General features: G+C 52.9%; 1 protein-coding gene across 4 annotated transcripts; it reads left to right on the top strand.

Annotated features, from left to right (window-relative positions):
* The first annotated feature begins 358 nt into the window (after nucleotides 1-358).
* Nucleotides 359-26,062, top strand: PDE1B (phosphodiesterase 1B). Of its 4 annotated transcripts, none has more exons than XM_074374708.1 (16): nucleotides 359-522; nucleotides 611-733; nucleotides 16,012-16,125; nucleotides 17,046-17,228; nucleotides 17,369-17,435; nucleotides 17,780-17,896; nucleotides 19,972-20,112; nucleotides 20,524-20,624; nucleotides 20,707-20,832; nucleotides 20,952-21,053; nucleotides 22,038-22,158; nucleotides 22,462-22,543; nucleotides 22,889-22,997; nucleotides 23,412-23,542; nucleotides 24,047-24,166; nucleotides 24,664-26,062. In XM_074374708.1, the coding sequence occupies exons 2-15, from the start codon at nucleotides 624-626 to the stop codon at nucleotides 24,148-24,150; spliced, it is 1,608 nt and encodes a 535-aa protein (XP_074230809.1). In that variant the 5' UTR covers nucleotides 359-522; nucleotides 611-623; the 3' UTR covers nucleotides 24,151-24,166; nucleotides 24,664-26,062. The 4 variants fall into 4 exon arrangements, with proteins under 4 accessions (XP_074230809.1, XP_045379519.1, XP_010962732.1 ...); XM_045523563.2 differs by lacking the exons at nucleotides 359-522; nucleotides 611-733 and adding exons at nucleotides 10,816-11,758; nucleotides 12,437-12,537; XM_010964430.3 differs by lacking the exons at nucleotides 359-522; nucleotides 611-733 and adding an exon at nucleotides 10,816-11,758.
* Nucleotides 26,063-26,482: the final 420 nt, after the last annotated feature.

Below are 26,482 nucleotides of genomic sequence, written 5' to 3'. Positions count from 1 at the left end.
GCGAGGCACACGTGGATACATGAAATGACAGACACAAACTCAAAGCACACAGCCAGGGATGCCGCACAGCCGCCCACAGTGAGGTCCTGCCGCCCGCCGCTTGCGCTGCACTCTGTAAACAGGCGTTCACATCCACCCGCGCGGGGCACACGCAGCCTCCCGCACCCGGCGCCTGTGTGCGTGCGCTCGCCCTTGGGCGCTGCTGTGTGAGTGTGCCCCCGGCTTCCAAGCGTTCCTCTGGGAGGGGCAGGAGAGGCTGCAAGGAGTGAGAGACGAGCGGGCTGGCAGAGGAGAAGGGAGGGGGGGAAAGGGAGGGGAAGCCGGCCCGGGGAGGAGGAAAGAGGCGAGGAGGCGGCTCTGGCAGCGCGCGGCGGCGGCGGCGGCGGCGGCGGGGCGGAGAGCTTGGACTGGGAGCCCAGAGCTCGGCTGGGCAGCGGGAGAGGAGGCGCCGCAGGAACTGCAGCTCTGCCAGCTTGGGCCGAGCCTAGAGACACCGGCCTGGCTGGTCTCCGCCAGCCGCAGGTGGGAAGGGGCTGGGATGGGGGGCGCGGGTCCCCGGACTAGGAGCTGAGGCTGAGCCGCGGTGCTGTCTCCTCCCTCTGTTCCGTAGACAGAGGCTGAGCATGGAGCTGTCCCCTCGCAGCCCTCCCGAGATGCTGGAGTCGGATTGCCCGTCACCCCTGGAGCTGAAGTCAGCCCCCAGCAAGAAGATGTGGATTAAGCTTCGGTCTCTGTGAGTCCCCGGGCCAGGGGGTGGGGGGAAGGGATTTTAGGGTGCCTGGAAAGGTGGGGGTGTAGCTGGAGCCGGGCCGGTGGATTCTTTCGGGCACACATGTTGGCAGGTGCGAGGAAATAAACTGCCCTGACACGCGTGGCGAGGCCACATGTGCAAGGCATGTGCGGGGCAAGCCGGCCGGTTGCAGCGGGTTTAGGAGTTGCAGGGCTAACGATGTGCTTGCGGACCCCCCTGGTAACACACGCAGCGCAGCGCAGCACAGAGGCAGCACAGTATTTGCCGTGTGGCAGGGCTGCAGACGGGCAGCATTCAGGAGGTGCCAGGCTGACTCACACGTATCCATGTGCAGGGTTGTGCAGATGTAAGACACATCACATGTGTGTACATGAGTGTCCCAGGGTCACAGAGATGTGTGTAAGGTGCTTGCCCACAGCTGCAGATTTAGTGCATAGGGATACTTGTGCCAACCTGTGGGTCATATTGAGCTTGGCTGGGATTGGTGGTTTCTGCCTCCTGCAGCCTATGGGGTGGGGGTGGGGGTGGGGGGCACTCCATACCTGAGCTGCTTATCTCTCTTAGGGCCTGGAAATCCACCCTGCATGTTAACAATGGGGAACCCACCGAGGACCTAGAGAAGGGGTGGGATACTGACCTGAGGTCTGGAGAGGGGGAGGTGGATCCCCTACCTGGAAGATGGGGTGGTGGTGAAGAGAGATTGATTGACAGGGGCAAGGTAACTGTCAAAGCCTTTTTGTTGCTGTAGAGTCTTCCAAGATCTCCAAGCATTTAGGCATCTTTTCTTACTGTTGCAGGAAGAGGGCATGTGGGGAGGAATAAATGGGAAAAGGAAGGAATCAGGTGTCCCAGACTCCCATTCCAGGGAAGGAAAGGAACTTTTCTTCCTGCTCCTTAGAGGAGAGAGATTGGGTCAGAGATGAGCCATGCACCATGTTTATCTCCCAGTCAGCTGCCATTGGGTAATCTCCGCAGTCTGTTGATTCTTAACCAGAGAACAAGGGAAGGAGCCCCTCTCCCTGATATGACTCCCCATGGCCCTGGGGGAAAGGCTGCAGGTGTTTGGTGAAGAAATACAGGAAACAGAGCCTCTAAATCCAGTTCCTCCCCAGTACCCTCAATAGTGAGCAGTGAAGCTTTTCATTTCTGGGCTCTGGCAGAGGAAGAGATAGGGGTAGAATATGGATAGATGCTTATGATTGTGTTGTTTTAAAAATACATCACCTGTGGCGATAAGATGACACCTTTCTGTTGGGCCGGTGGGTCTGATTTACACACTAGCTGCTTAGAGAGGCCGTAGGGAGAAGGGAGGCACAGTGGGCAACAGGGCTTGGAGTCCAAATGTGCTTCTCAGTCCCCTCCTTTGCTGCCTCTGGCCAATGCAATTTGCAGGCTCCATGAAGCACAGCCTTAGAATGAGGTTCTGGGATGAAGCAATGGAAAACCGGATTGAACTGATTTTTGTTGGGAGGAGCACTGGGTGATTCTTGATAGAAAATGCTGCTCTGTTAATGGTAACTAAGCTAGAAAGAGGTATAGGTGAGAAAGCAGTTGAAAGGCAAAGAAGGGACCTCAGGGTCTATAAATGGGAGAATTCAAGGTGTCCCAGGATGCTTCCTCATAGCACGAATGGCTCATCATATACTTCCTTTGCCTTCATCCCAGGTAACAGGCCCTGCAAAAGAGCAGGTTCTGCCTATTTCACTATCTCCCACACCTTTCTAACCAAAAGTCTTTCCTGGAAGCAAATTGCTCTTTCTTCCCTTAGTGTGAGAAGTGCTCAACAACGAGAGAAGGGGACCCTCAGAAGGAAGCACTGAAACCTGGGGAAAGAAGGGAGTAGAGGCAGCTGCCCCTACAGAGTGTGTTCGCTGAGATGTCCTTACAGGAGGTCACAGTGGACAAGGATCACTAATCTTATTGATGAGATTGTTCCGGTTTTCACTCACTTCAGCAATCTGGTCCTTAAGAATGCTAGCTACGTGTAATAACTCACCCGGAAAAGCACCATCTCTTCAATGTTAATCACCAGGAATAGACTCCCAGGCTCACTTTTTCAAAGTGGAGGAAGATCTTGATATTATGATAGATCCCAAGTTGATGGCTTACTGGAATTGGCCCTGTTTGATTACTGGGGAGGCTTTGCCAATCAGGTGAAGGGAAATAAAAGGATTTTAGGACTTTTTCTGGGTAGTAGAGAGAAATAACTCTTAGGGTCCAGTGGTTTCTGAAGAGGTGAACAAAGGGGGCATTCCCTCCTTTGAATAGAAATAGAATTCCTACTCCTCTCCCCAGTTACCACCTGTCCCCAGACAGGCCTTAGGTGGGAAGGGACTGTTTAGTCTGGGAATAGGAGGGTGGACATGATTATCTCAGGACTAGATACTGAATAAAAATGAATACAAATGGAAAAAATATATGTATGTTGATTCCCCTACTCAACGTACCCTATCCCCTCCACCCCAACTACTCTTTTAATTTCTAATCTGGGATATCTAGATTTTTTTTCAGGGAATCTGGGTCTGGTGTTTTTCTTCTGGTTAAAAAAGCCCATACTAATATAATTGTGCAGGGCAACTTCCCCTTGGGAAGGGCATCCAGGAATTCTGTTTCCCATACTAGGACTCTGCCAAAGATAAATTCAGAATCTGGAGCATGAGAGCTCAGGAGAGTCTCTAACTGTGGGATTTCACCTCTACCTGGCAGGAGAATTTTCCTAACTAAGCAGACTCTCTGGCTAAGGCATAGAGAGGCTGAGACAGGCAGCCTGGGGATGATGGGTTGACCAGGATGAGTTTCAGCACCTCTAACCTTAAACAGAAGGATCTGACCTGCCTGCCCACCCATCTCTGAGACCAGAGGACCTTGAGGAATATAGGGGAGGGTGGGTAGAAGTTGAAGGGGTTCTCTGTATCTTTTGTGAAATAAGAAAAACTATGAGCAGAGATTGGTTTGCCATCCTTGGCTCATTGATTGATTGATTCATTCATTCAACAACTATTAATTGAGTGCCTCCTATGGGCCAGGTGATGTGCTGGATGCTGGGGATATAGTGGTGGACAGAATGGACACAGTCTCAGATTCTGTGGAGTTTATAATATGGTTCAACTCCATCAAATGGAGTGGAGAGTAGAGAAGGTATCCTGTTCCTCGTTTTGCTATGCCACCCAAGTGGTAGAATTCAAGCTCTCTAGTTTCTGCCTCATCTTTCCCTTTGGTGGGGTGGTGGTAACACACACAGGAAAAGCACGTATATGAATTCTTTCTCTCTCCCGGGTAGTACAAGCATCACTCTCTTCTCTCTGCTCCAGTTTCTCCTGGAATTTTACAGACAGAACTTCCCTCTTCCTTGGGATAGTCTAGACACAATCCCTTTCTCTTCTCCTTTCTCCACAGACTCAGGCTCCCATGGTCTAGGCTCAATGTCCTAAGCTGTGGTTCAAGGTCATTACAGGGGAGCTGGAGCAAGGACTCAGCTGGGGCTTGTTTTTGCCCATCTTTATTTCATCGGAGTCTAGTGTGGTACCTGGAACATAATAGGCACTCAGTAATTGCTGTTAAATGAAGGAATGAACAAATGAAGGAATGAACAAATGAAGTAATGAATATACGTGTATATGTCACAGAGCCAGGTTCTCTCTTATGCTGTGGTGCATGTGTTCCTGTGTGTGGAGGGGGCAGGGGAGGGGAGCGGGAATGGGGATGGAAGAAAGGCAGAGGTTATTACTGTTGTTTTTTGAGAGGGTGATGTTCAAAGGTATGGGGTTTGAGGACCTCAGGACAGAACCTGGAACTGAAGGAGTTACAGAGGATACAGGAACAATCTGGTTTTGTGAACGAGATGTATCAGGATGAAATTGTGAATGCCTGACGTGTATATGTATGTGTCTGGGTAAAGGGTAATGTACGTGATGGGGACAGCTGGTGGAGTCAGAGCTCCATGATGATGTCTCTTTGTTTTTATGTTTATAAATGGCAATAAATAATAAATATGTGTGATAATAAATTTGTCGGGAAGATATACACTTACCTGAATACCTGAAATAGTCCTCTGTATGAATGAGATGACATATACGTGTGTGGGAGTGTATGTGTTAGTAACGGGATAATATGTATGTGTGATCTGGTGTATGTGTTTGTGACACACTCACACTTTTTGACAATCCTGGGGAGATCAGATGGGCAGGAGGAGGAAGCCGTGGGACTGGACTGGGTACCTTGCTGATTTATCCCACCTTTTGTCCTCATCTTGAATATGCCCCATGGAGTGATCATCTGTGGCTCTTACCAGTTCGAAAACTGTGCTGCCGACCTCCTTTCTCTGCATATGGCTGTGGAGTTGCTGTGAAGATTGCAGGACAGACTGTGGCTCTCTGGACCTCTGGAGAAAGAGGAGCATCATTTCTCCCAGGCCTTTGTAGAAATGATCTTTAGTGCCTTCCTCCCTGGATCAGCCCTCCCTCCTCTGTTTCCATCCATGGCAAAGGGCGTCTCTCCTCCCCGGGTTTTATACCCACAGCTCCCATCAGCTGTCGCTATTTCCTCCATCAGCTTTGTCTTGAATGAGGCTTCTCTCAACGGTAGAGTGGAAAACTCCTGCTGTAAGGTGAAGGGGAGGTGCAGAGATAGGGGAAATCAAGTTCAGATCAAAGGAAGAACTTCACAAACCTCTGGTCAGAGTGAATGGCTGGAGGGATTCAGAGAGGCAGGGTGGTGGAAACAAAAGAGCATAGGGAATATTGGGAAACTTGAGTTTGAGTTCATGTTCCCACTCTGCCAAATACTAGCTGCATGATCTTGAAGTCACATACTCTCTCTGCATCTTAGTTCTTTCTTTGATGTCATCCATGGGAAAGTGGCTTTTAAATGATAAATTCTGCAGTTCTTTCAGCATGGGAGAGCTTGCTGTGAAGAGGCAGGGGAATGGGAATAAATGGGTGGACATTGTCTTAGATGGGGAGAAAATAAAGAGTCAAGAGGCAGGAATCTGAATGACTTAATAGGTTTGGGTCCTGGTGTCTGGGGCATGATTTGGAAGAGTCTTGTTAATGAGTGGTTCTTGGAGGGGGTGAGGCAGGTGTCTGAGCTTAGAGACCAGAAGGCTGGGTGGGGCTGGAAGAGGGCTATCCCACCAAGGGTGTGGGCCACTGAGGTCAAAAGCAAAGAGAGGGACTTACTCCCTGTCATCTCTTTTCGAGTGGTTAACTAGAAGTGGATGGAGCAATTGCAGTTCTAAGACATGGTGGGTGTGGGGAGCCCAGGGACCGGCATTGGTGAGCTCTGGCATTCATCCTAAGTCTCAAGGCCTGGGGGTGACATGACCAGTTATGACACATCCTATTTTAGAGAATCTCTAAAGTCCCTTAGAACCCAAATATCGCTCTGCTTGCCCAGGAACCCCAGGAAGATGGTTAAAAAGACAGAGAGGAGATCCCACGTTTGAGGTTGCATTTATCACTTTTGTCAGGAGGGGGTGAAGTAGGTTCGAGATGATGCTACAGGACTGGAAGGCTGGGTGAGAGATTCTATACGAGAGAAGCCTGGATGTCTCTAGACCCCATCCACCTGCTCCCTGTCCACTGAGCTCCTGAAATCAACTCCTGTGTTCTGCAAGGCCTTTCTTGTGCCTTCTCAGTGACCTCATCCTCCTAGCTCCTCTGGGGAGGAAGCCAAGTAATTGCCTTTGGGTCTCAGGGGGCTGATTTTCACAGGTACGGAGTAGCTATTTTCCAGATCTCTTCAGGACAGCACAGAGAAAGGGGGACAAAACCAGGGCAGCAGGTGGGGTGCAGGTGAGACCACAGGGAGACTGAAGTTGTTTCATAATGAGATTGTCCCCTAAGGGAGGAAGACTTAATGGTCCGTGAGAACTGGGAGAGAAGCCTGGGAATAGTGAGCGGGGCACAGATGGGACTTGAAGGGGAAGAAGGGCCACTGGAAGGGAAAAGGAGGAAAGTGAGTTGTGATCCATTCACTGCAGTGAGGTCCCTAGTGCCAGTGCTCTTGCCCCTCTGTCCCTCACATCCCCAGTCCTGCAGCTGCCCTTCTCCCCTCTTGCATCTTCTCCCTGTCTGGGAAGAAAACAGCAGGCCAGGATTCTACTTCGGCACTCCAGACCTGGCATCCTCCAGTGAGGGAGCTGTGCTGGGGTTTTGGTGGAGAAGCAGGCTTGGGGGGAAAAGGGCATCTCCAGGGAGAGGCTTGGGGGCTTAGGGCTGGGAGAAAAACTAGAAAGAGGTGCTTCAGGTGGTACTGTTGGATCCAGCCAGGCCCCCAGGTCGGTTGATGCCACAGCTGCAATGAGAAGTCAGATTTGCAAATAATTACAGTGGCTGCAGTGGGATGATTAGGCTGCCAGCTGGTGTTGGCACCATTTAGGTTGGGAAGGGAGCTTGGCTTTCAGGGGGCTTAGTGATTCTCCGGCAGGCAGGACCTGGGGCTAGAGAAGGTTTTGTTCCTTCTTACTCTTGGCTTCCCCGCTCCCCTGTTAATCAGCTCTTGTATATCTAACTTGGCACCACCCGCTTAGTTCTCTTCTCCGTGCCCACCTTGTTTGGAAACTTCTTGGGGCCCGGGTAGAGTAAGCACACATGCCAGCAGTGTTGCCAAGCTCCCTAAACCCCAACTGTCTCTCTACAAGCAGTGGCTTTAGAAATTCCAACCTGAAAGAAATATAATAAATCAAATTGCACCAGCCTCACCCCAAAGACTTCTATGTCCTGCCTCTTCTCTTCCTTCCTATTCTTCTTTGAAATGCCAAGAACATTTGCTGTTGTTTTCATTGCATCGAGATGGTTTGAAGAGAGATACGTGGGAGAACTTCTGGGAAAGTTCCTGGAGGTTAGAATGTGATGAAGATAAAAGCCACCCTCCTCCTTTAAAGCATCAGGTGAGGGCTGAGCTGGGGGAAGCAGTGAGCCAGTCAGAAAAGATAAACTCCAACCAGGGAATCCTATTTCCCTAGTGCCGCCAATCCAAGTGCTGAGCTTTACAGAGGGGGAAGCTAATGCCCAGAAATAGTTGGTAAGGCTGGGGGCCAGGCTAGGACCAGACCCATATTCCACTGATGCACAGTCTAGAGCGGCTCTCATCACACCAGCGGTCATTCCCTTGCCAAGTTTCCAACTTACTTTCCCGTCCCAAGCCTCCTTCAACATCTGTTAAGTCCCCTGGAAACAGGGCATCTGCTGGGAACATCTGCTGGGATGTGGTTTGGCAGGCCGGTGGGGTGGTCCATGTGGAGGTGGTTAATAAGCAGAATTAAATAGTGCAGGGAAGGAGGAGAGGGTTGCACAAGTGAACCAAGACAGAGTTCTCCTGGACTGGGTCCTGGGAGCCTCCTCTCTGATTAGCTTTCCTCTGACCTTTTTGCCCACCCCTCCCATTTCCTCCCTGTTTCCGGGGCTGAAGCCTAAGGGCGAGGTGACGCATCTGTGTGCTGGGCAGGGAGCTGGGCTACCTGGGTTCCTACTAGTCTGGGCTAAGGCTTACACTGCTTAGGTTACCCGCCTCTGCCGCTGATCTGAGCCGAGCTGGGCTGTTGCTAGGAACACCTGTTAGAAACGGCTTCTGGTCAGGAGGCGGAGGGGGACTTGTCTTCAGACACACTCACAAGGGTGTGAGCTGACTCCTCCCCCTCTTCTGCAGTGTTTCCCAGACCTTCTTCTCCAGTACTTTTCAAATCTCCCTTTCTTCACTCCCTGCCCCCTTGGTACCTCCTGCCTCTCTCCCTCATCTCCCTCCGCTGCCTGGTGTCTGTCCTTCCCCGCCTACCCGCCAGTCTTCCCCAGGCCCCGCCCCATTTCCCCCCAACCCCCCCATCCCTCCAGCTCCTCTGTCCAGTGCCTGGAGATCTCTCACCACCGCTGCCATGTCAACCTGAGGCCTGCAGCCTCCCAGGATGGCACCCCAGCTCTGCCACTGTGGAGGGGGGGCTATTTTTATCTGTGAAGCCACCCCCGCCACTGTGCCCAGCCAGCTGCCAGAACCAGGGCTGCTTGTATAGCAATGGGAAGCCAGGGGAGTGAGTGGAGCAGCAGAGCTTGGATGAGGTGGGGATCTGGTTGTTCCTGGTTTCTGGAACTCCGTGCTCTGCATGTCTGCAGTTTTGGCTTCCACTACTTCCCTGGCCCCTTTAAAATTAGGAGCTAGGGAAGAGCCCTTGACATCTGGAATGGTGGGGAGACACGGCTTTTCCACATCAGGGGCCCTGGGTGCACAGGCACAGGGGACTTTGTTCATGGAGAACTCTTTAATTTATTTATTTTTAATTCTTATTTTTTACTGAAGTGTAGTCAGTTTACAACATTAGTTTCAGGTGTGCAGCAAAGTGATTCAGTTATACACATACATACATATATATATTCAGTCTCTTAATGAATATTTGCTGAACTAACTAAATAGAAACTAGATAATAATCTTGTGGATTTATGTATCACTTTAGAGTTTCCAAGGTGCTCTCATATGATGTCATTTGATCCTTATGAGAAGCATGTATTCACCCATTTTACAGACAAGGAAACTGGAGCTCAGAGTGTCTTATCCAAAGTCACACATAGTGACCAAGGCAAGGCAAAAGTCTCCTGATTTTAGTTCATATCCTATTTCTATTAGATTTAGATGATTTCCTTGGTTCTTTCAATTTCTGAGATTTTGGAGATCAGCCAGTTAATCCCTTCCCCAGCACCCACCTCCATACCCACACCCACTCGTCCTTACACCCCTCTTCTCTCACTGGAGGCAAAGTCTCCTATCCTTTGTTGAGCCCCTGTTCCAACTCCTGTTCTTCAGTGCAGATAGGGAATGGTGGGGATGGACTAGGGAGGGAGGCATTATAGTAGGGCTCCTTGCTCTTTTAAAAAGGAAAACTTATACTGGAGTCATCACATCTATGTCCAGCCCATAGGACAGCCTCCTTGGCCCAGGCAGAGGTGTAGTGTGGCCTGTGAGTACATGTGTGGGTGAGTGGATATGTGTGAATTTTTTTCCCCAGGGGATAGTGGTTGACCAATATCCTTTCTAATTAGCAATAGTGAATAAAAGGCTGGGATGAGCATGTATGAGCTGCACGCTGGGATGAAGCAGCATGCATGTATGTGGGGTGATGTCATAAGCCATTATTTGTCCAACCAGCTTTGGCTCTATTGGGCAAGAGTGAAGGGGGATGGACAAGATATCCTCTCTAAAGCTTTTCTAGTCTAAGAAATCTCTGCCTTTCACTAGGAGGGTTGAAGTTAGTGCCTATTTGGCTCAGATGGTAGGGGCTGGAGTCAGGTGAGGGAGCAGAGCCGGCTTGGTTTGGTGTTCTTTGGTGTTCCAGGCTGGGTGCAGCTGGCTACCACCTGTCCGTATTTCCACCCCATCTCTATGCCTCCAAGCCAGCTTGTCCACAAAGCAGGCCAAATAGCTTGTCCCTCATCCCTGGGGTTGGCCATTCTAGATCTCTGACTCTAGGTCAAGTCCTTTCTCTCTAAAAACACTAACCAGCTCAGCAGCCCTACTTCATGGCTACCAAGAGTTCACTAGAACACAACTTGTAGACATTTAACCTCGATTCCTCTCCTTGCTGTTGAAGCCCACTTCAACTTGTCCCAGTAGTTTCTCAAACTTCATTTATTTATAATTCTTCGAGGCCTTGGCACAGTGATTAAGTATTTTAAATTCTCCCAGCTTTGGGGAGGTAAGGGTGCAGGGGTCGGGGGCTGGGGTGGATGGTGGTGTATGTAAGACTTGCCGTCATAAAATCCTAATCCTGGCTCGTGGCCCGTTTCTTCTCTTTTCTCTTTCTCCTGTCAAACGCACCCCTACTAGTTCCTCTTCTTCATCCCCACATTACCCCCGGCCCTAAACTCCACATTAAGAAGACCGTAGTCCCGCGGAACTCTTCCTTGACCCCGTTTGGGGGCATCTAGGGCGCTCCTCCTTAGCCCCGCCCAGTCCCTCAACTGACCAATCGCAGCCCCAAAGTACTTGTATTGGTGACGTCATCCCACAGCCAATCCGGAGGCGGGCCGGGGCCGTCTGCGCACGTCCACTTCGCGCCGCAGAGGCTGCCTTCTTTCTCCTCCAACCTGAGCGAGGGCAAAACCTGCAGGCGGAAGACGGGGTTCTGGCCCCCAGGTCCCTCTAGGACTAACCCATAACTTCTCTTCTCCCTCTGGGCTGGATTGACCTCTCTCCAGTTAATTCACGGTTATTCCCCAGCCCCGGTTTTACAGATGAGAAAACTGGGCGGGGAGTGTTAAAGTAACTTGCCCAGCCTCTCGGTTTCTGTGAGCAAGTCCTTCAGACTTTCAGTCACTGCTTGGGCGGGGGCTTCCCTCCCTGTTGAGCGGGTCTTTGAGTAAGGGTCCCCGGATGCCTAGTTTCAGCAGGCCCCTGCCCTGCAGTTTCTAGTTCTCTTTCATGCTTCCATCCTGTCAGGTGGGTTAAAGCTCATTTTGAAGAACGGCCCCAGAAGACGACCCTGGGAGGGAGCTGAATCTGCCTTAGCCCCGCTGAGGGGCTCTTGCAGGGCCTCTTCCCCACCGCTGCAGACTTCCTCTCCAGGACAGGTTCAGGATGTTTCCCTGTCCCTGCACCCTTAAGCCTCCCGCTAACCCTTTACTTCTTCCCAAAGAGGAGCCCCACCTCCTCAGAGCAAGGGGCTGGCCTGTGCTATTTCTGTCCTTTCTGGGATTCTTCTGAGAACAGATTCTTGTTTTCAGTCTGATTCAGATGTGAAACTTTTCCCTCAGCCTCTCACCCAGTTGCTGGGGGATGGGTCTCTGCCTCATCCACTCCTTCCTCTAGCCAGGCTCTTCCTGTTCCCCTCCTCAAAATTCTCCTGTCAATCACTCAGTTTTGCTGAGACCTGGAGGAGGAAGTCAGGGGCTTAAGAGGGAGCCTTCCCCTCAGGGGCCTGGGGCCCCAGGGGCAGCACTTTGATACTTTGAAGTAGGAAACTTTGATTCCCATGGCCAGCCCTGTTCCTGTGCAGAGGAGTCACCTCCATGGCCCCATCCTCAGGTAGGCGCCAGGGATGAGGAAGGGAGAGGGGAGGAGGAGGACAGGCTGCTATGGGTCCACCAGTTGTAGTGTGGTGGAGGGGAGGGGTCAAGACCTGACAGTCTCCTATGTTTTGTGTGTGTGTATGTGAATGTGGTTGTGACTTAGCAATGACAGGTGACTTAGCAGTGTTTCCCCTCTTTCCTTCCTGACCTCCAGCAGTCCCAGCATCCTTAGGACCTCACATTCCTCCAATATCTCCTCATGTGGTCTTAAGAGCCTGAAAGGGAAATAAAATTCTTCTCTCAACTCCCAACCCCTTAGCTTGAGGCTGCCCTGTCCCATGCTCCCCACTTATAGTGGTATTTTGGGGAGGGTAGTGGTGGAAGTAGTGGCAGGGGGCTTTGGAAATCGCCAGGTCCTCTGATGGGGACTGGGGGAGCTGCAGTCTTCTGGAGTGTTGGGATTCCTACTGCCCGGAGCCACCTTTGCCAGCTGGCTGCCTATAGCTGGGAGAGACTGGGGCCTCCAGTGGTCAGGATCTGAGGCTCTCCCTTGGGGCAGGGACTGATGGTAGAGGAGGAAGAAGTTGTGGTGGTGAACCAAAACTAGGGATGGAGTGGAAGGGCTGTTGGGAAGCTTCAAGTTTTCCTTAAGTCTGGATGAAGACTGGACAGGGGTGAACATCCTGTTCTGCAGGGAAAGGGACCTGTACCAGATACTCCGAGGACTGAACCAGAGGGGCTAGAGGAAAACTGATGTGAATGGGGAAGTAGGACTTCCTGCAGAAGCATGGCGAGGTGAGGACTTTGGGTGGGTCTGAGGAGATCCTAACTCTGAAGGACGTTAGAATCAGAGAGGCCCTGCCAGGCCAGGAAGTTTTGTGCAGGAGAGTTATGTAACTTCAGGAGGGGGAAGTGCAGCACCTGGATCCCTCCAGCTGCCCAAGTCCAGGTCCCCTCCTTGGACTCCCCATTTGTCAGATTTATCCTTTTCCTCCCTCCTCTTCCTTCTGGTGTCTGGATCATGTTGGGTTCAGATTTTAACAGGAGCTATGAAAGAGCTCCTGGACAAGATCAAGACGGGGAGGGGGAGGAACTTGGAGGGCAGGGTGTGTTGAAAGCCAGCCCAGGACCTCACTCTTCTCCCCTGACTCTCCATTGGAGTTTCAGAAACCCTGCTTCTGAGATGACAATTGTGAGCTCTGGCAGACAGCTTCCCGATTAATCTGCCTCCTTTCCCTTTTATTTCTTTAGTGAACATTTACTGAGCATGTTACTGGGTGCTCTGAGCACAGCTGCCAGGATAGACAAATCACCGTCACTGGCATCAAGACGCCTCCCCAGTCTATTGTGGGCCACCAAGCACCATCACCCCATGAAGGATGGATGACTGAGCCGGAAGGAGCTCTGATGCAATGAGGCCCAGCCTCCCTCCAAGCCAGTTACACGATCAAGCTCCTTCTGCCCCAACACCTTTGGTATCTGGGGCATAGTTAGGCTCCAGTAGAGTGAGTTGTAGGCTTGACAGAGATTGACAGGTTGTGTAACCTTGGACAAGTCACTCAAACTCCCCATAAGATGATTGTGAGGCTCAAGTCAGGTAATTATCAAGGCGAGATTACAGCCATTACCATTCTCCCATTTCCTCTGTTAAGGGGCTTCCTAATTACCAGCCTCCAACCAAACTAGGTGCACTCTTCTCCACCTGGACTTGGGATAGAGCAGGCAGCAGCTTGTAGGATTTGAAGGGAGTGGGGTGTGAGCTGGGTAGGGCTGGCAGGATGCTGGTCAGTTAATTCCAATTCAGATCACATTTATAGAGCCTCATTGTATATGCAAGGCCTTTCGAATACATTATTTCATTTAATCCTCTTATTACAGCCCTTCAAACATGGTTTATTATTATCCTCACTATTTAACAGATGAAGGAACTGAAGCTTGAAGATAAAGGTTCTCAAACTTCAGGGTGTGTGAGAATCACCTGGGATGCTTGTTAAAAATGCAGATCTCTGGACTCATACCTTAGAAATTCTGGTTCAATAGGTATGCAGTGAGGCCTAGAATCGAACAGTTTCACAAGTATCGCAGGTGATTCTGATACCGGTGATCTACGGGCCTCACTTTGGCGGGCACTGGTGAAGAATTAGACTTGCCCAGGGGCTCAGAGCCAGGAAGTGAAAAGTTTGAATCCAGGATTCCTGCCTCCTGGAGCTGCCTTGGAAGCCTGGGTTTCTACATTAGACAAATGGGTGTCTTCCCCGCCTCCCTCCCTCTCTAGGCCCATTGTGAGGATAAAAGGAGATAATGTAGGAGACAGCGCTTTTTAAAATGTAGAGCTGGCAGCATTGTTAGAGATTATGCGAATCCATGCAAATGAGCACCCGTGGGTTTGGCTGGCTGTTCACTTTGGGAGCCTGTGCTGGGCTGTGTGTTTCCTCGAGGTGGCTCAGGAAAGAAGGAAGAACTTCGGCGGTGGGCATTTACCCCTAGTGGGCAGAGTTTTTGGCTGTAAAAGGGCTGATGGAAGTGGAAGATTAGGGCTGGGATGGGAATCTGGGGGAGAGGTGGGACCAGCAGCCTTTCTTTCTTCCTGAGTTGTGTGTCTCCAGATTCAAGGGTCCCTGGCCACGGGGACTGACCAGCTTGTGCCTGGGCCCCAGAGGCAGAGCACACTGTAATCTTTGCTCTGTGACCTCTGGGTCTGCACTCAGGGAGATGCTGGCTCAGTCACCCCTTGCTAGCTCATTGGCCGGAAAGCCTTTTGTGCTCTTCAGCCTCTATTCCTCCTCCCTGGTGGAGCCTAAGCTGGGGCTGAGCTTTACTGAACCCTGGGCTCTTTCTTGTTGAACAACTTGCTGTCTCCATGTGGAGACGGGGCAGCAGGAAGGCTGGAAGTGGGACTTGAAGATAGCCCACCAGGAGGCTCTAGTGTCACCCTTCAACGTCTTTCCCCGCTTTTCCCCTTTCCCTTTTGCCCCGTTTGCATTCAGACCTGTCTTCGTCCAGGACTGCTGGTCTCTTAGGTGAGAGCTGGCCAGTGATGCTTCCCGGGGCAGGCTATTTTGGGTGCCCTATTCCAAAGCTTGCTGGGACCCCGGGATTCTAGAGCTGCTTCTGTTCAGGAACGCCATTGTTCTCCCTCCCCCGGCAACCCTGGGAACTGATGCTAATTTCAGCCTCTGGTCCCTGACTCATTCTCTTCTCTTTCCTGACTCATAGGGTGACCTCGGGTTTCTGAAGCCCCTTTCAGTGGGAAATTGTGCTGGCCACCATCTCACCCCACCTTGGTTTTAGGTGGGGTGGGGCAGGGCTGGGGGAAGGAGCCAGAAAGGAATATTTAATTGCTTACTTTAAAATCACCATCTAAAGTCAGAGAGCTTTGTTTGCTTTGTGACTGCCTGGGCCGGACTCAGGCAGTCACAAACCAGACTTTTAAGAAGCCTCCCTGTTAATCACTGTCCCTCAGAATTGGTGAGTGTAAAATATGAGGGATTGTCTCTTCAGGCAAAGCGTCTAGTAAGTGAGAACCCTGACCCTACCTTCACTACTCTGGATGCCGCAGGGCAGGGACGGGATGGGTACATCCACCCTTTGCCAGAGGTTCTCTCTGGAGCAACCCGGGGAGGCACGGGTTAATCCTGCTTTGTCCCGGTTGATGGATTCTGGAATCATAATCCATTAGCTCTGCCTGGATGGAGGGAAGCCAGGCGAAAGCATTCAGATTGGTCTTTGTTCTGTGTCTTTGCCATCCTTGCCAGGGACAGAGGAGCTGTGGACATGTTCCCCTAACCTGCCAAGACCAAGAGACATAATGAAAGAATCCTGGGGGCTCTTTTGATGGCTGTTGATCCCAGAGCCCCGTTTCAGGGGGAAAAAGGCAGTTTCAGCTTTCGGTTATTCAGACTATGAAACAGATCATCCCTGAAACATCACCCCAGGGGCTTGTACCTGCCTGATTCTTCTGAGCCTGGGCAATCTAAACAAGAGTTTTCAGGGAAAACTGACTAAAATAGGGTGTTAATGGTCAGAGGGGGATGGGGTCTGTGGAGTCAGGAAAAGCCTGGGGTTTAACTTTAGGGGGGTGGATAAACTTAGTACAAGCCCCGGCAACAGCCTGTGATGAAACACGTCAGCTGCTGTTATTCTATTAGAAAGATGAATGGCTTTTGGAAGACTGAGGCTGTTTCTGTAAAATGCATCCTGTTAGAGGGTATCCTGCTCTCCTGACAAGGAAGCAGCACCTGAGCAGGTTGTCTGTCCCCGCCCCCGCAGGCTGCGCTGCATGGTGAAGCAGTTGGAGAACGGGGAGGTGAACATTGAGGAGCTGAAGAAAAACCTGGAGTACACAGCTTCCCTGCTGGAGGCCGTCTATATAGATGAGACGCGGTGAGAGGGGTGACCCTGGGCTGCGGGAGAGACGTACACACGGGCGAGAAAGCTACCAGACAGACACAGTCATCCAGGCTGGGGAGTCAGACAGAAAGCTGGAGATCGACATGTGTGACATGGCCAGAGCAGGGAGGAGGAGGGGCAGGGCAGGTAGATCTATAGGTAGAGATTTTGACAGAGATACAGAGGGACAGACAGAGAGTTGTGGAAATAGCACCAAACACAAGAAGAGGAGAAGACTGTTCCAGAGCTGGAAAGGCCTTAGAGCTCATCTGGTCCTAACCTTCTTGCCAGTGGGGAAGCCTTCCAGACTGTTGCTGCCCAGGATGGGAGCCACTGGTCACACATGGCTATTGGGGCTTGAAACGTGGCAAGTGTGAATTGAGACGTGTGTGTATATATAAAATCCATGCTGGATTTCAAAGATTTAGAGAAAAGAATGTAAAATATCTCAATCATGTATTTTATATTGATTCCATGTTAATGATAATACTGTGGGTACATTAGGTTAAAGAAAATTCATTATTAAAATGAATTTCACCTGGTTCTTTTTAACCTTTGAAGGTGGCTACCAGAAAACTTTAAGTTACTTATGTATGGTTTGCATTTTATTTCTGCTGGACAGTGCTGCTGGTCTGTAGCACCCTCCATGGGTGGTACCCATTCCACTGTCTGCTTGAACACTTCCAGAGTTGGGCTGCTCACTACCTCACATAGTGACCAGTTTCATTATTGGAGACATCAGAAAGAGAAACAGAAATAAAAAAGACTTAGTGAAAGAAAGGAAAGCGCGGGTCAGAGGAGGGAGAGAGCCGCTGTGAGAGTTTCCAAGGCGTGGGGTGTGGCTGGGCCCAGGGTCTCTAGGCTGTGGAAGCACCTGCTGTCTTTGCTCTGTGACTCCTCTTCTGGGGCCTCAGGCAAATCTTGGACACGGAGGACGAGCTGCAGGAGCTGCGGTCGGACGCGGTGCCTTCGGAGGTGCGGGACTGGCTGGCTTCCACCTTCACCCAGCAGACTCGGGCCAAGGGCCGCCGCGCGGAGGAGAAGCCCAAGTTCCGGAGCATCGTGCATGCGGTGCAGGCTGGGATCTTCGTGGAACGGTGAGGCTCGCCCATGCCCTGCCTTGCTCTGCCTCTAGCTGTGTCTCTCTCTCCCAGCCACCTTGGTCTTCCCGGACCCCACCTGATCAGACCCCACCCCCAGACCTCACACCTGAGCTTCTTTTCTTCTTCTCCCTCAGGATGTTCCGGAGAACGTACACCTCTGTGGGCCCCACCTACTCCACTGCGGTCCTCAACTGTCTCAAGGTGATCCCTGGGTTTTCAGGCAAGAGGAGGAGTTGGGGGATGGAAGAGTCATTGGGGCAGTCATACTCTTTATGGGGTGATTTTTGCCTTCCCTTTTAACTGTTGTTTCCATGTTCCTCAAAACAACTTTTGCCCACCCCAGAGGCCAACTCCTGACTTCTTGTCACTCCATATGAAGAGATATCTGGGAAGAAAGAGGGCCATTTCACCACTTCTTTGTTTTCCTGCTTCCCAAGCCTCTGTAATCATCGGGAAGTCCCCCTTGAAGTCTAACTGCAGCCCTTGCTGCTGCTGGGATGCCCCCCCTTGGGAGTCTCTCTGTCTAGTTCCTTGTTTCTCCACAGAACCTGGACCTCTGGTGCTTTGATGTCTTTTCCTTGAACCGGGCAGCAGATGACCATGCCTTGAGGACCATTGTTTTTGAGCTGCTGACTCGGCACAACCTCATCAGCCGCTTTAAGGTTGGGAGCGTCCTAGCCCTGCCTCCGGGCAGGATTCTCCACTCCCATTGCTCCTGTTCTCAAAGAGTCCAAACGGGCAGATTCCACAGGCTCCTTCCCTCCCTCCGTCTCACTGTCAGGGACGTCTCCCCATGCCCATCCTAGTCTACCTTTTCCTTCACTCCCTGCAGTCCCAGCCTCTGACTTGATTTATTGCTTTCTAGGGGAAGATTCTAGCCCTGCAACTGTCCAGCCTAGGAGCCTGCCCTTTCCCCATTCACTTTGTCCCCTCACTTGCCCTCCCTGGGCTGGCTGCAAGTCCAGCTCCCTGTTTCAGCCCTCCTGCCCCCTGCCCGTGCACACGGTCAGCCTGGAGTCCAGATGCTGTCAGCCGTGCCCTGCGGGACTAGCACCTCTCCGTTTGTTTTGGGGTGGGGCCTCTCCCTCCCTTCCCGCTCCAGCTCTTGCCTCTGTCCAAGGAATTTTATGGAGAGGATCAGCTCTTGGCAGGGCTAGATAGGGCTGTAGGTGCGGAGGGAGGGTGTGAACTCATTTGCTCTTGGCTGGCCAGGAAGAATATGGGATTAAAGTCCTCTTCAGATCCCTGTGCCAGAAGGTTCTTTTGGGAACAGGAGCTGGAAAAGAATCACTTCCATGTGGGAAAACCATCCTTGGAGGTGGAGGGTGAGGCGGGGCTGAAGAATCACAAAGGGGATATTTGTTCAGCACTCACGTGGGGCTGACAATAGACGTTAGGGTGGAGGAAAACGCATGTGTTCTGAGGGGCATGGGGGCATCAAAGGAGTCCAGTCGGAGGGCCCCTCCCAGAGGGCTTCGGGGAGTCACTGGGTCACCCTCTGCCTCCACTTCACTACAACAGACTATTGGTGTGTGAGAGCCTTTCTTTGACTCAGCCTTTTACAACAGCTCCCCAGAGGGTTTCCAGAACTTTCCTGAGATGCTCAGCTGGAAGTTTCCCCAGTGCCTCCCTGAGGCCTGTTCCTCTGCAGTTTCATTTTCTTCTTTCCAATCCTGCCCTCTCCAGGACAGAGAACAGCAAGGTCCTCTTTTTCCTAAGACTTTTCCCAGCTCTTGTTTCCCAGCTCCAGACTGGTTCTCAGACTTCCTCCAGACACCAAATTCTCCTACTGGTGCTCCCTCACTTGGAAGGGGACCCCAAGAGTAACTGCGTCAGGTTGGGTTTGGCCCAACCCCAGCCTGTCGGAGAGGGCCCTTCTCGCTCTAGTCCTCTCTCCTGGTAGAGACCCCTTGTCAAGCTCCATATTCCTTTCCTGGGCACCCGGCCCCTCCCCTGCTCCTCCCCTTCCCTTCCCTTCCTCCAGGGACGCCATGGCAACAGAAAAGCCAGGGCAGTTGTCATGGAAACGGTCCTTTAAAATTCCCTGAATTTGGGGCACAGCCCTCCAGAGGTGGGGGCCGGGGATGTTAGGGTCTGACTGACTAGTGGCACATCTCCTGTGCCTCACCCCTACTGCTCATCTTTGTAAGTCCTAAACCCTACTCTCCTCCCAGCCTCAGAGGAGCCTTGGGTCTATGAAGGAGGCAGTTGTACCCTCGGGGCGTATGCAGAGACCGAGTGCTTGAGAGTGTGTGGGAAGGCTTCTCAGAGGAGGGGGTGATCCACATCTGGCTAGAAGACTGCTCTCCAGGCCATCTGATTCTTTCCCTTGCTTCTGAGCCCCTCTCCATGGCTCTGGGGATGGGGTAGGGTAGTTGGAAGCCAGGAGGGAAGTTTTCTTTCCTTTTCTAAAAAATCTTCAGGGAAATAATAATTATAGCTACTCTTTAGAGAACACTTAAGTGCCTTGTACTTATCTCATTAAACTTAAGGTAGGTGGTATTCATTCTGCAATTAAGCATCTGAGGCACAGAGAGGCACGTGACTTGCCCACGGTCACACAGCCAACAGGTGTAGAGCCAGGATGTGAGCCAGGTTCACCGATTGAGAGGCCATCACCTCCCCTGCCATGTTGCCTTCTAAAGAAAGAGGGCCTTGCTGACCTTCATCCTCGGCCACCCCCCTCCCCAACTCCCGCACACCCTCCACGTGTCTCGGTTTCCTCCTCCTCCTGCAGATTCCCACTGTGTTTTTGATGACTTTCCTGGATGCCTTGGAGACAGGCTATGGGAAGTACAAGAATCCTTACCACAACCAGATCCACGCAGCTGATGTTACCCAGACGGTCCATTGCTTCTTGCTCCGCACAGGGATGGTGGTAGGTGCCCCGGAGATCGCTCTTCTGTGATTCAAGGTTTTATGGCAGCAGCACTGGGCAGTCTAGACTGTACTCTCATTCCCCTTTTTCTCTCTTTGATTCCTCTCCTTTGGCATCCCAAAGCCTTTACAGAGTCAGATGGGACTTACTCACTCTAGAGAATTCCTGGCTGGACTGTGACTTCATGGGCAGTGCTGGGGACGCGTGCTGGGATGCAGTGGGAATGTTGCCAGTCGGGATGGAGGAGGGTCTTTGGCCATTCTAGGAGCTGAGAAACATGGGTGCATTAGCTCAAGAGCTGGCCTTGAGGAATGGAAGGGCTGGGCTGAGCGGTCCAGCCTGTGTGTGGAGGTCTCCGGGCAGCGACTGGCAGAGGCCAGCCTCCTCTCATCCTCTGTCTCTTTCTCCCAGCACTGCCTGTCGGAGATCGAGGTCCTGGCCATCGTGTTTGCTGCAGCCATCCACGACTATGAGCACACAGGCACTACCAACAGCTTCCACATCCAGACCAAGTGAGGGGTGGGGACGAAGCAGGGGTGGGAGGGGCCCAGTGGAGGTACAGAGGGCTGGACACCGTGACCTTGGGCTTTGCAGGTCAGAATGTGCCATCCTGTACAATGATCGCTCAGTGCTGGAGAATCACCACATCAGCTCTGTTTTCCGGTTGATGCAGGATGATGAGATGAACATTTTCATCAACCTCACCAAGGATGAGTTTGTGTGAGCAGAAGCCAGGAGTGGGCATCCCTGAGAGACCCCTCACCCCCAAGCCCTCCCTTCCCTCTTTCCGGACCGCCCACCTAGCAGTGCTGATCCCTGCTTGGGTTCTGTCCATTCAGAGAGTTGCGGGCCCTGGTCATCGAGATGGTGTTGGCCACAGACATGTCCTGCCATTTCCAGCAAGTGAAGACCATGAAGACGGCATTGCAGCAGCTGGAGAGGTGACATCTGGTGGGGCGTGGCTGGGGACAGGCCAGAGTGAGGGGTGTGTGAAATGTGGGCGTCCACATGGGTCATAGGTGTGCCAGGTCTTGACATCTCATATATGTGACGTGTGCGCCCGTGGCCCGGGCTCGTGTGCGGCCCAGGCAGCCTGTCTGCTGGAGAGCACTTGGGCTGGGGGTCTGAGATGGGCGTTCTCATGGCAGCTTCAGGACAGGCTTCTTCTGGAAAGTTGCGAAAATCATTCAGCCTTCTGGACTCGTTTCCCTACCTGTGAAATGTGAAAATGATATGCCTCCCTCCACTACAGCTTGCCACCAGTTTCTACTCCAAGCGGGCCATTGGGAGAGTCGTGTGAGGTTAAATGAAAAAGCACAGAACAAATGCCATAATTACATCTAATGTTGCTGCAGAGTGGGTGGGAGTATACAAATGTAAGAGAGAGTAGGCTGTGTTTGTGTGTGGGCTAAAGGTGTGTGTTATTGTATGGTGTCCATGTGGGGGAGAGTGTGCATTGTCAGAGCGTGGCGTTGTTGGGAAATAACAATAATCATTATAATAAAAATAATTACAGACAACATCTACTGAGCACTTATTAGGTGCCAGACACTCTTCTAAATACTTTTATGTTGTATGTCATTTAATTTTCAGAACAACTCTGTGTGGCAGATTCTGTTATTATTTCCACTTAGGACTGAGGAAAATGAAATATGGACATTTTAAGTCACTTGTTCTGTGCCACATAGCTAGAGTGTGTTAGGTATAGTGGGGATTTGAACCCAGCCCTTTGATTCTGAGAAGCTGGGCTGCTTCCTATACATCTATGGGTGTGTGTGTGAGTGTGTGTGTGTGTGTGTGTGTGGAGCCTCAGAAGGTGTTTGAAGTTAGGTCTGAGAGAGGGCGTGTGATGAGAAGTTAGGCGTGGTCCGGGCTTCCCTTTCCTAAAAGATCAGTCTCCCTTCCCTTGTCACCTGCCCCGACAGGATTGACAAGTCCAAGGCCCTGTCCCTGCTGCTCCACACCGCTGACATCAGCCACCCAACCAAGCAGTGGGCGGTTCACAGCCGCTGGACCAAGGCCCTCATGGAGGAATTCTTCCGCCAGGTCTGGGGCAGCTTTGCCCGCCCTGCCCACGGGGACTCTCCCCTTTGTTCTCCGAGTTCCCTGTTCCTACTCCAGCTCTCCATTCAGCTGCCTGCAGCTGCCGACCTGATCCCGAACCCGTGGGATCAAATGTATCTCTGCAAAGCCTAACAGTCATTGCCAACAGAGGCATTCCGTTGGCATGCCACCCATTTTTAGGTCAAAGGCACAGAGATCCCTCTTCTCCCCCAACAGCCCCTACCGCCCCAGCTGCACCCCAGGCTGGTAGACTGAGGTGCTTCCCTGCCTCGTCTGCTCCCGCAGGGTGACAAGGAGGCAGAGCTGGGCCTGCCGTTTTCTCCGCTCTGTGACCGAACCTCCACGCTCGTGGCGCAGTCCCAGATTGGTGAGTGTCCCTTCTGGCAGGGAGGAGAGGGTGGGGAAGGGGAGAGGGTGCCTTCTGGGCCTGCATCAGGACTGCTCCTTGTCCCCATCCCTCAAAACCATAATTCCAGTCAAGGTGAGCCTCCTGTGTTAGAGCATGAGGTCCTGGGGTGGAGCGCCAGGGTGGGCAATGGTGGACAACGATGGGGAGGAGTTGACTGGGTCACAAAGACATCGTCCCAAAGGCTGCCCCCCTGGGGAACTTCTCAGCCCCGGGTGCCCCTGTTTTACACGCAGCTGGGGGCCACAGCCGCGCCCGCCATAGCCCAGCCCTCCAGGGCACACGTCATGTCCCCCTGCCCTGCAGGTTTCATCGACTTCATCGTGGAGCCCACATTCTCTGTGCTGACGGATGTGGCTGAGAAGAGTGTCCAGCCCATGGGGGATGAGGACTCCAAGTCTAAAAACCAGCCCAGGTGAGGGTGGCCAGGGTAGCCAGGAGACCCCATAGAGGACCGACTCCCAGGGAGGAGGCTCAGGCCTGGCAGGGGTGTGGAGAGGCAGATGACTCCCAACCAGGGAGCCCCTCTGCTACGGGTCACACGTGGGGCCAGGAGGCTGGGGGCAGGGGGTGTGGCCTGCCCGTGTTCCCTCTGCCAGATTTGCTTTCTTCCATTAGCTCTGTCTTTCTGTGAATCTGCTTTTATTTTCCTTCTAGTAGGAGGGAAGGTGTGGAGAGGGCTGGGGGCCGGGGGCCGCCTAGCAGAAGGAAGAGGGGACAGGTCTCCCTGATGCTCCCGGTCCTCCATCCCTCCCGCTCTGAGGGCTGTGGAGGCCGTCCTGGAGGAGGCAGGGTCTCATCTCTGCCATGTGGCGGGTCCTGCTTCTAGTTTCCAGTGGCGTCAGCCTTCTCTGGATGTGGAAGTGGGAGACCCCAACCCTGACGTGGTCAGCTTCCGCTCTACCTGGACCAAATACATTCAGGAGAACAAGCAGAAATGGAAGGAACGGGCAGCAAGCGGTGGGTCCTGTGGGAGGTTGAGGCCTTGTGGGCAGGATGGCTAATGGAGCAGCAGCGGGTCCATTTTCCTTAAGCCCCATGAGCAAACCTTTGTCAGACTCCTCCCCAGAGTTGGGAAGGGACTGATCAGGCTGCATTAGATCATGGGAAGGACGGACTGACTGGCCTGGACTGTTCTAGAAGAGGGACTGGAGAGAGGAGGAGGGGAGAGCCAGAGCCCACAGCTGGAGGGACCTGGTGCACACTGCGGTCTCTAAGTGGTGCCCTGTGCATGCGGGTAACCTGGTGGCCCTGGCTGAGACATCTCTTCCCTAATGTGCGAGTTGAGGGGCATGAATTTCAGCAAGGCTGGAGAGGCTGTCTCCAAGTGTGCCTGGGTTGAATGGAGCTTAGCTTGAAGAAGGGGGATGTGTGAGAACCCCTTATTTTTCTCCACATATTCCTTGGGTTTGGGGGAAAAACACTGCTTGGTCTGGTCCCAACTTCCCTCATGTCCCTCCGCAGGCATCACCAACCAGATGTCCATTGATGAGCTGCCCCCCTGTGGGGAAGAGGCCCCGGCCTCCCCTGCCGAAGATGAACACAACCAGAACGGGAATCTGGACTAGCGTGGGGCTGGCCCAGGTGAGCTTGCGGTGGTGGACAGGGAGGGGCCTGAGGTTCTGCAGGGAGGAGGGAGGGCTGGGTGTCTAACAGGCATCTTTGAAGGGTCGTCTCTGTGGTTCAGTGGATGTGAGATTCTCCCTCCCTCTTTCCAGGCAGGATAAACACATAGAACTGAGCCAGGGCGTGAGTGGGAGGCAGGGAAGTCCTCCCGCCTCTTCTGTCCTAGCCTCTGCGGGGAGAGAGGAGGTAGCTCCTCAGACTGGGGTGAGGCCTGTGTGGCTCCTTTGTGCAGGTCCGGGAGAGGAAGCAGCCAGGGCGTGAGGCTCTGGGAGGTCAGCTGGGCATGACTTCCATTCCAGCCCCCGCTCACATCCTCGCTGAGCACATTCTGTGGGGCACTTTTTGCACAACTAGATGTGAAACTGAGTGGGGATCCAGTGGGTCGTTGGGAAGGTAAGTCAGGCTGGAGATGAAGGTGGAGATCAGAGCACTGAGGTGTCTCCCTCTTCCCCTAGGCCCTCACCGAGTCCAGAGTGTTCAACGTCATCAGCACCATCCATCAGGACTGGCTCCCCCATCTGCTCCAAGGGAGCACGGCGGTCACAGAACAGACAGCCCACCCGAAGGACAAATGCCAGAGACTGTGGGGTTGGGGGAAGGGCCCCTCCCCACCCGACACCCACTGGGGCATGCTTTAATCTCCCGTCAGCAAGACTGGGGAACTTCAGGCTCCCAGTGGTCACTGTGTCCATCCCCCCACCTCTGGACTCTCCCCGTGGCCAGATGACTGGCTGGACGAGAGCTTCCTGGAGGCTTCCCAGGGCCAGGGGGGAGGGTCAGAGATGCCAGCCCCCTGGGCCCTCCCCTATTCTTTTTGCCTCCAAGTTTCTAAGCAATACATTTTGGGGGTTTCCTCAGCCCCCTACCCCAGATCTTAGCTGGCAGGTCTGGGTCCCCCTTTTCCTCCCCTCGGAGGGCTGGAATAGGACAGAGAGATGGGGGTTTTCAGAGCCCTATGCATGGGGAGGGGAGTGGGCTTCTTCAGGGTGTGGTACCTTTCTAGGGCCTGGGGGTGGGGTGCACCGTGTTTACCCCAGGCTTGCACTGCTTCAGCCCCATCCCCAGACTGGCCCCCTGCAGTCTTCCCTCTCCGAAGTGGTGACTGGGGGAAGAGGAGCCACTGGGACCAGGAGCTGAGAGGAGGTCTTTCCTGGGGTCCCCAGGGACTCGGGACTGGTCTAGGCCCCTGGGGCTTGTCACCTGCTCTGGCCAAATCCTGAACCCTTTGCCTCCTTCCTCTCCCCTGGGGCCAGGAGGTTCCTATCCGACCAATGTCTGTAAAGTGCTCTGAGGTCTCCCCAGCAAAGCACCTTTAGGATGCATCCTATGAGCACAGGTGGGAGGGACCAGCTGGGCTGGGGTCAAGGGTGCATGGGGAGGGCGAGGTATAACCCAGTAACCCTGTGTTGCAAACAGAGAGGGTCCCTCTCCTCCCTCCCAGCACTGGCCCACTTACAGGTGCCAAGAGGCCCCTCTCTGGGGCAAATGGGGAGTGGAGGGGGGCAGATGGGGAAGGGCTCAGGTCTGCTGCTGTCAAAAATGTCCTCTGAAGAGAGCCCAGCCAGGCCTCTGCCCCTTCCTCTCCTCAGGCTCCTCTCTCCCCGCTTTGTCCCCAGAAAGTTCCAGGTCCAGGCGACTGCCCCTCCTCCTTTCTTGTAAATACCAACCATGCATTTGTACAGTGGGCCTGTTCATGTGAAGTCATATCCACGGTCTCTTAGACCTGCCACCTGCCACTTGTCCCTTCTGCCCCACCCCTAGTGGGGCAGAGACGCATGTGACTCACCCCTGCCCTTGGACTCCCAGCACCCTGCTATCACCAGAGGTCAATAAAGAGGAGAGACCAGGCCTGGCCGTGAGTGTCGTTTACTGGATATCTTCACGCACACTGTCTCTTCACGCCCAATAAAATCCTGGTGCGGTGTTCGCCCTGTTTCATGTGGGGAGGGGTGAACGGAGGCCCAGAGAGGCGAGGTCTTGCCCGAGGGCGCACAGCAGCACAAGAACTTCTGAAGTTCTTTTTTCTCTCCATCATACCACTTCAGTAAACAGGGGCAAAACTTGCCTTCCCTCCTCCCTGCTCCCCTCCACTGTTGGGAAAAATCAAAAGCAGTGGGTAGGAGAGGCCTGGCTATGGGGTCTGAGGAAGTTTCTTCTCTGCTCAGCTTCTGTCGTTGACCCTGTGTCCTCAGTGTCTAGGACAAAGGGGAGAGCTGACCTTTCCAGTTCCTAGCAAGGGCCTCTTTGTGAATAGCCACTGTCTTCTCCATCCAG

The sequence above is a fragment of the Camelus bactrianus genome, chromosome 12 (genome assembly GCF_048773025.1).
Source record: "Camelus bactrianus isolate YW-2024 breed Bactrian camel chromosome 12, ASM4877302v1, whole genome shotgun sequence".
Lineage (NCBI taxonomy): Eukaryota > Metazoa > Chordata > Mammalia > Artiodactyla > Camelidae > Camelus > Camelus bactrianus.
The sequence above is the reverse complement of the archived record's forward strand: the minus strand, read 5'-3'. Positions and strand labels throughout refer to the sequence as shown.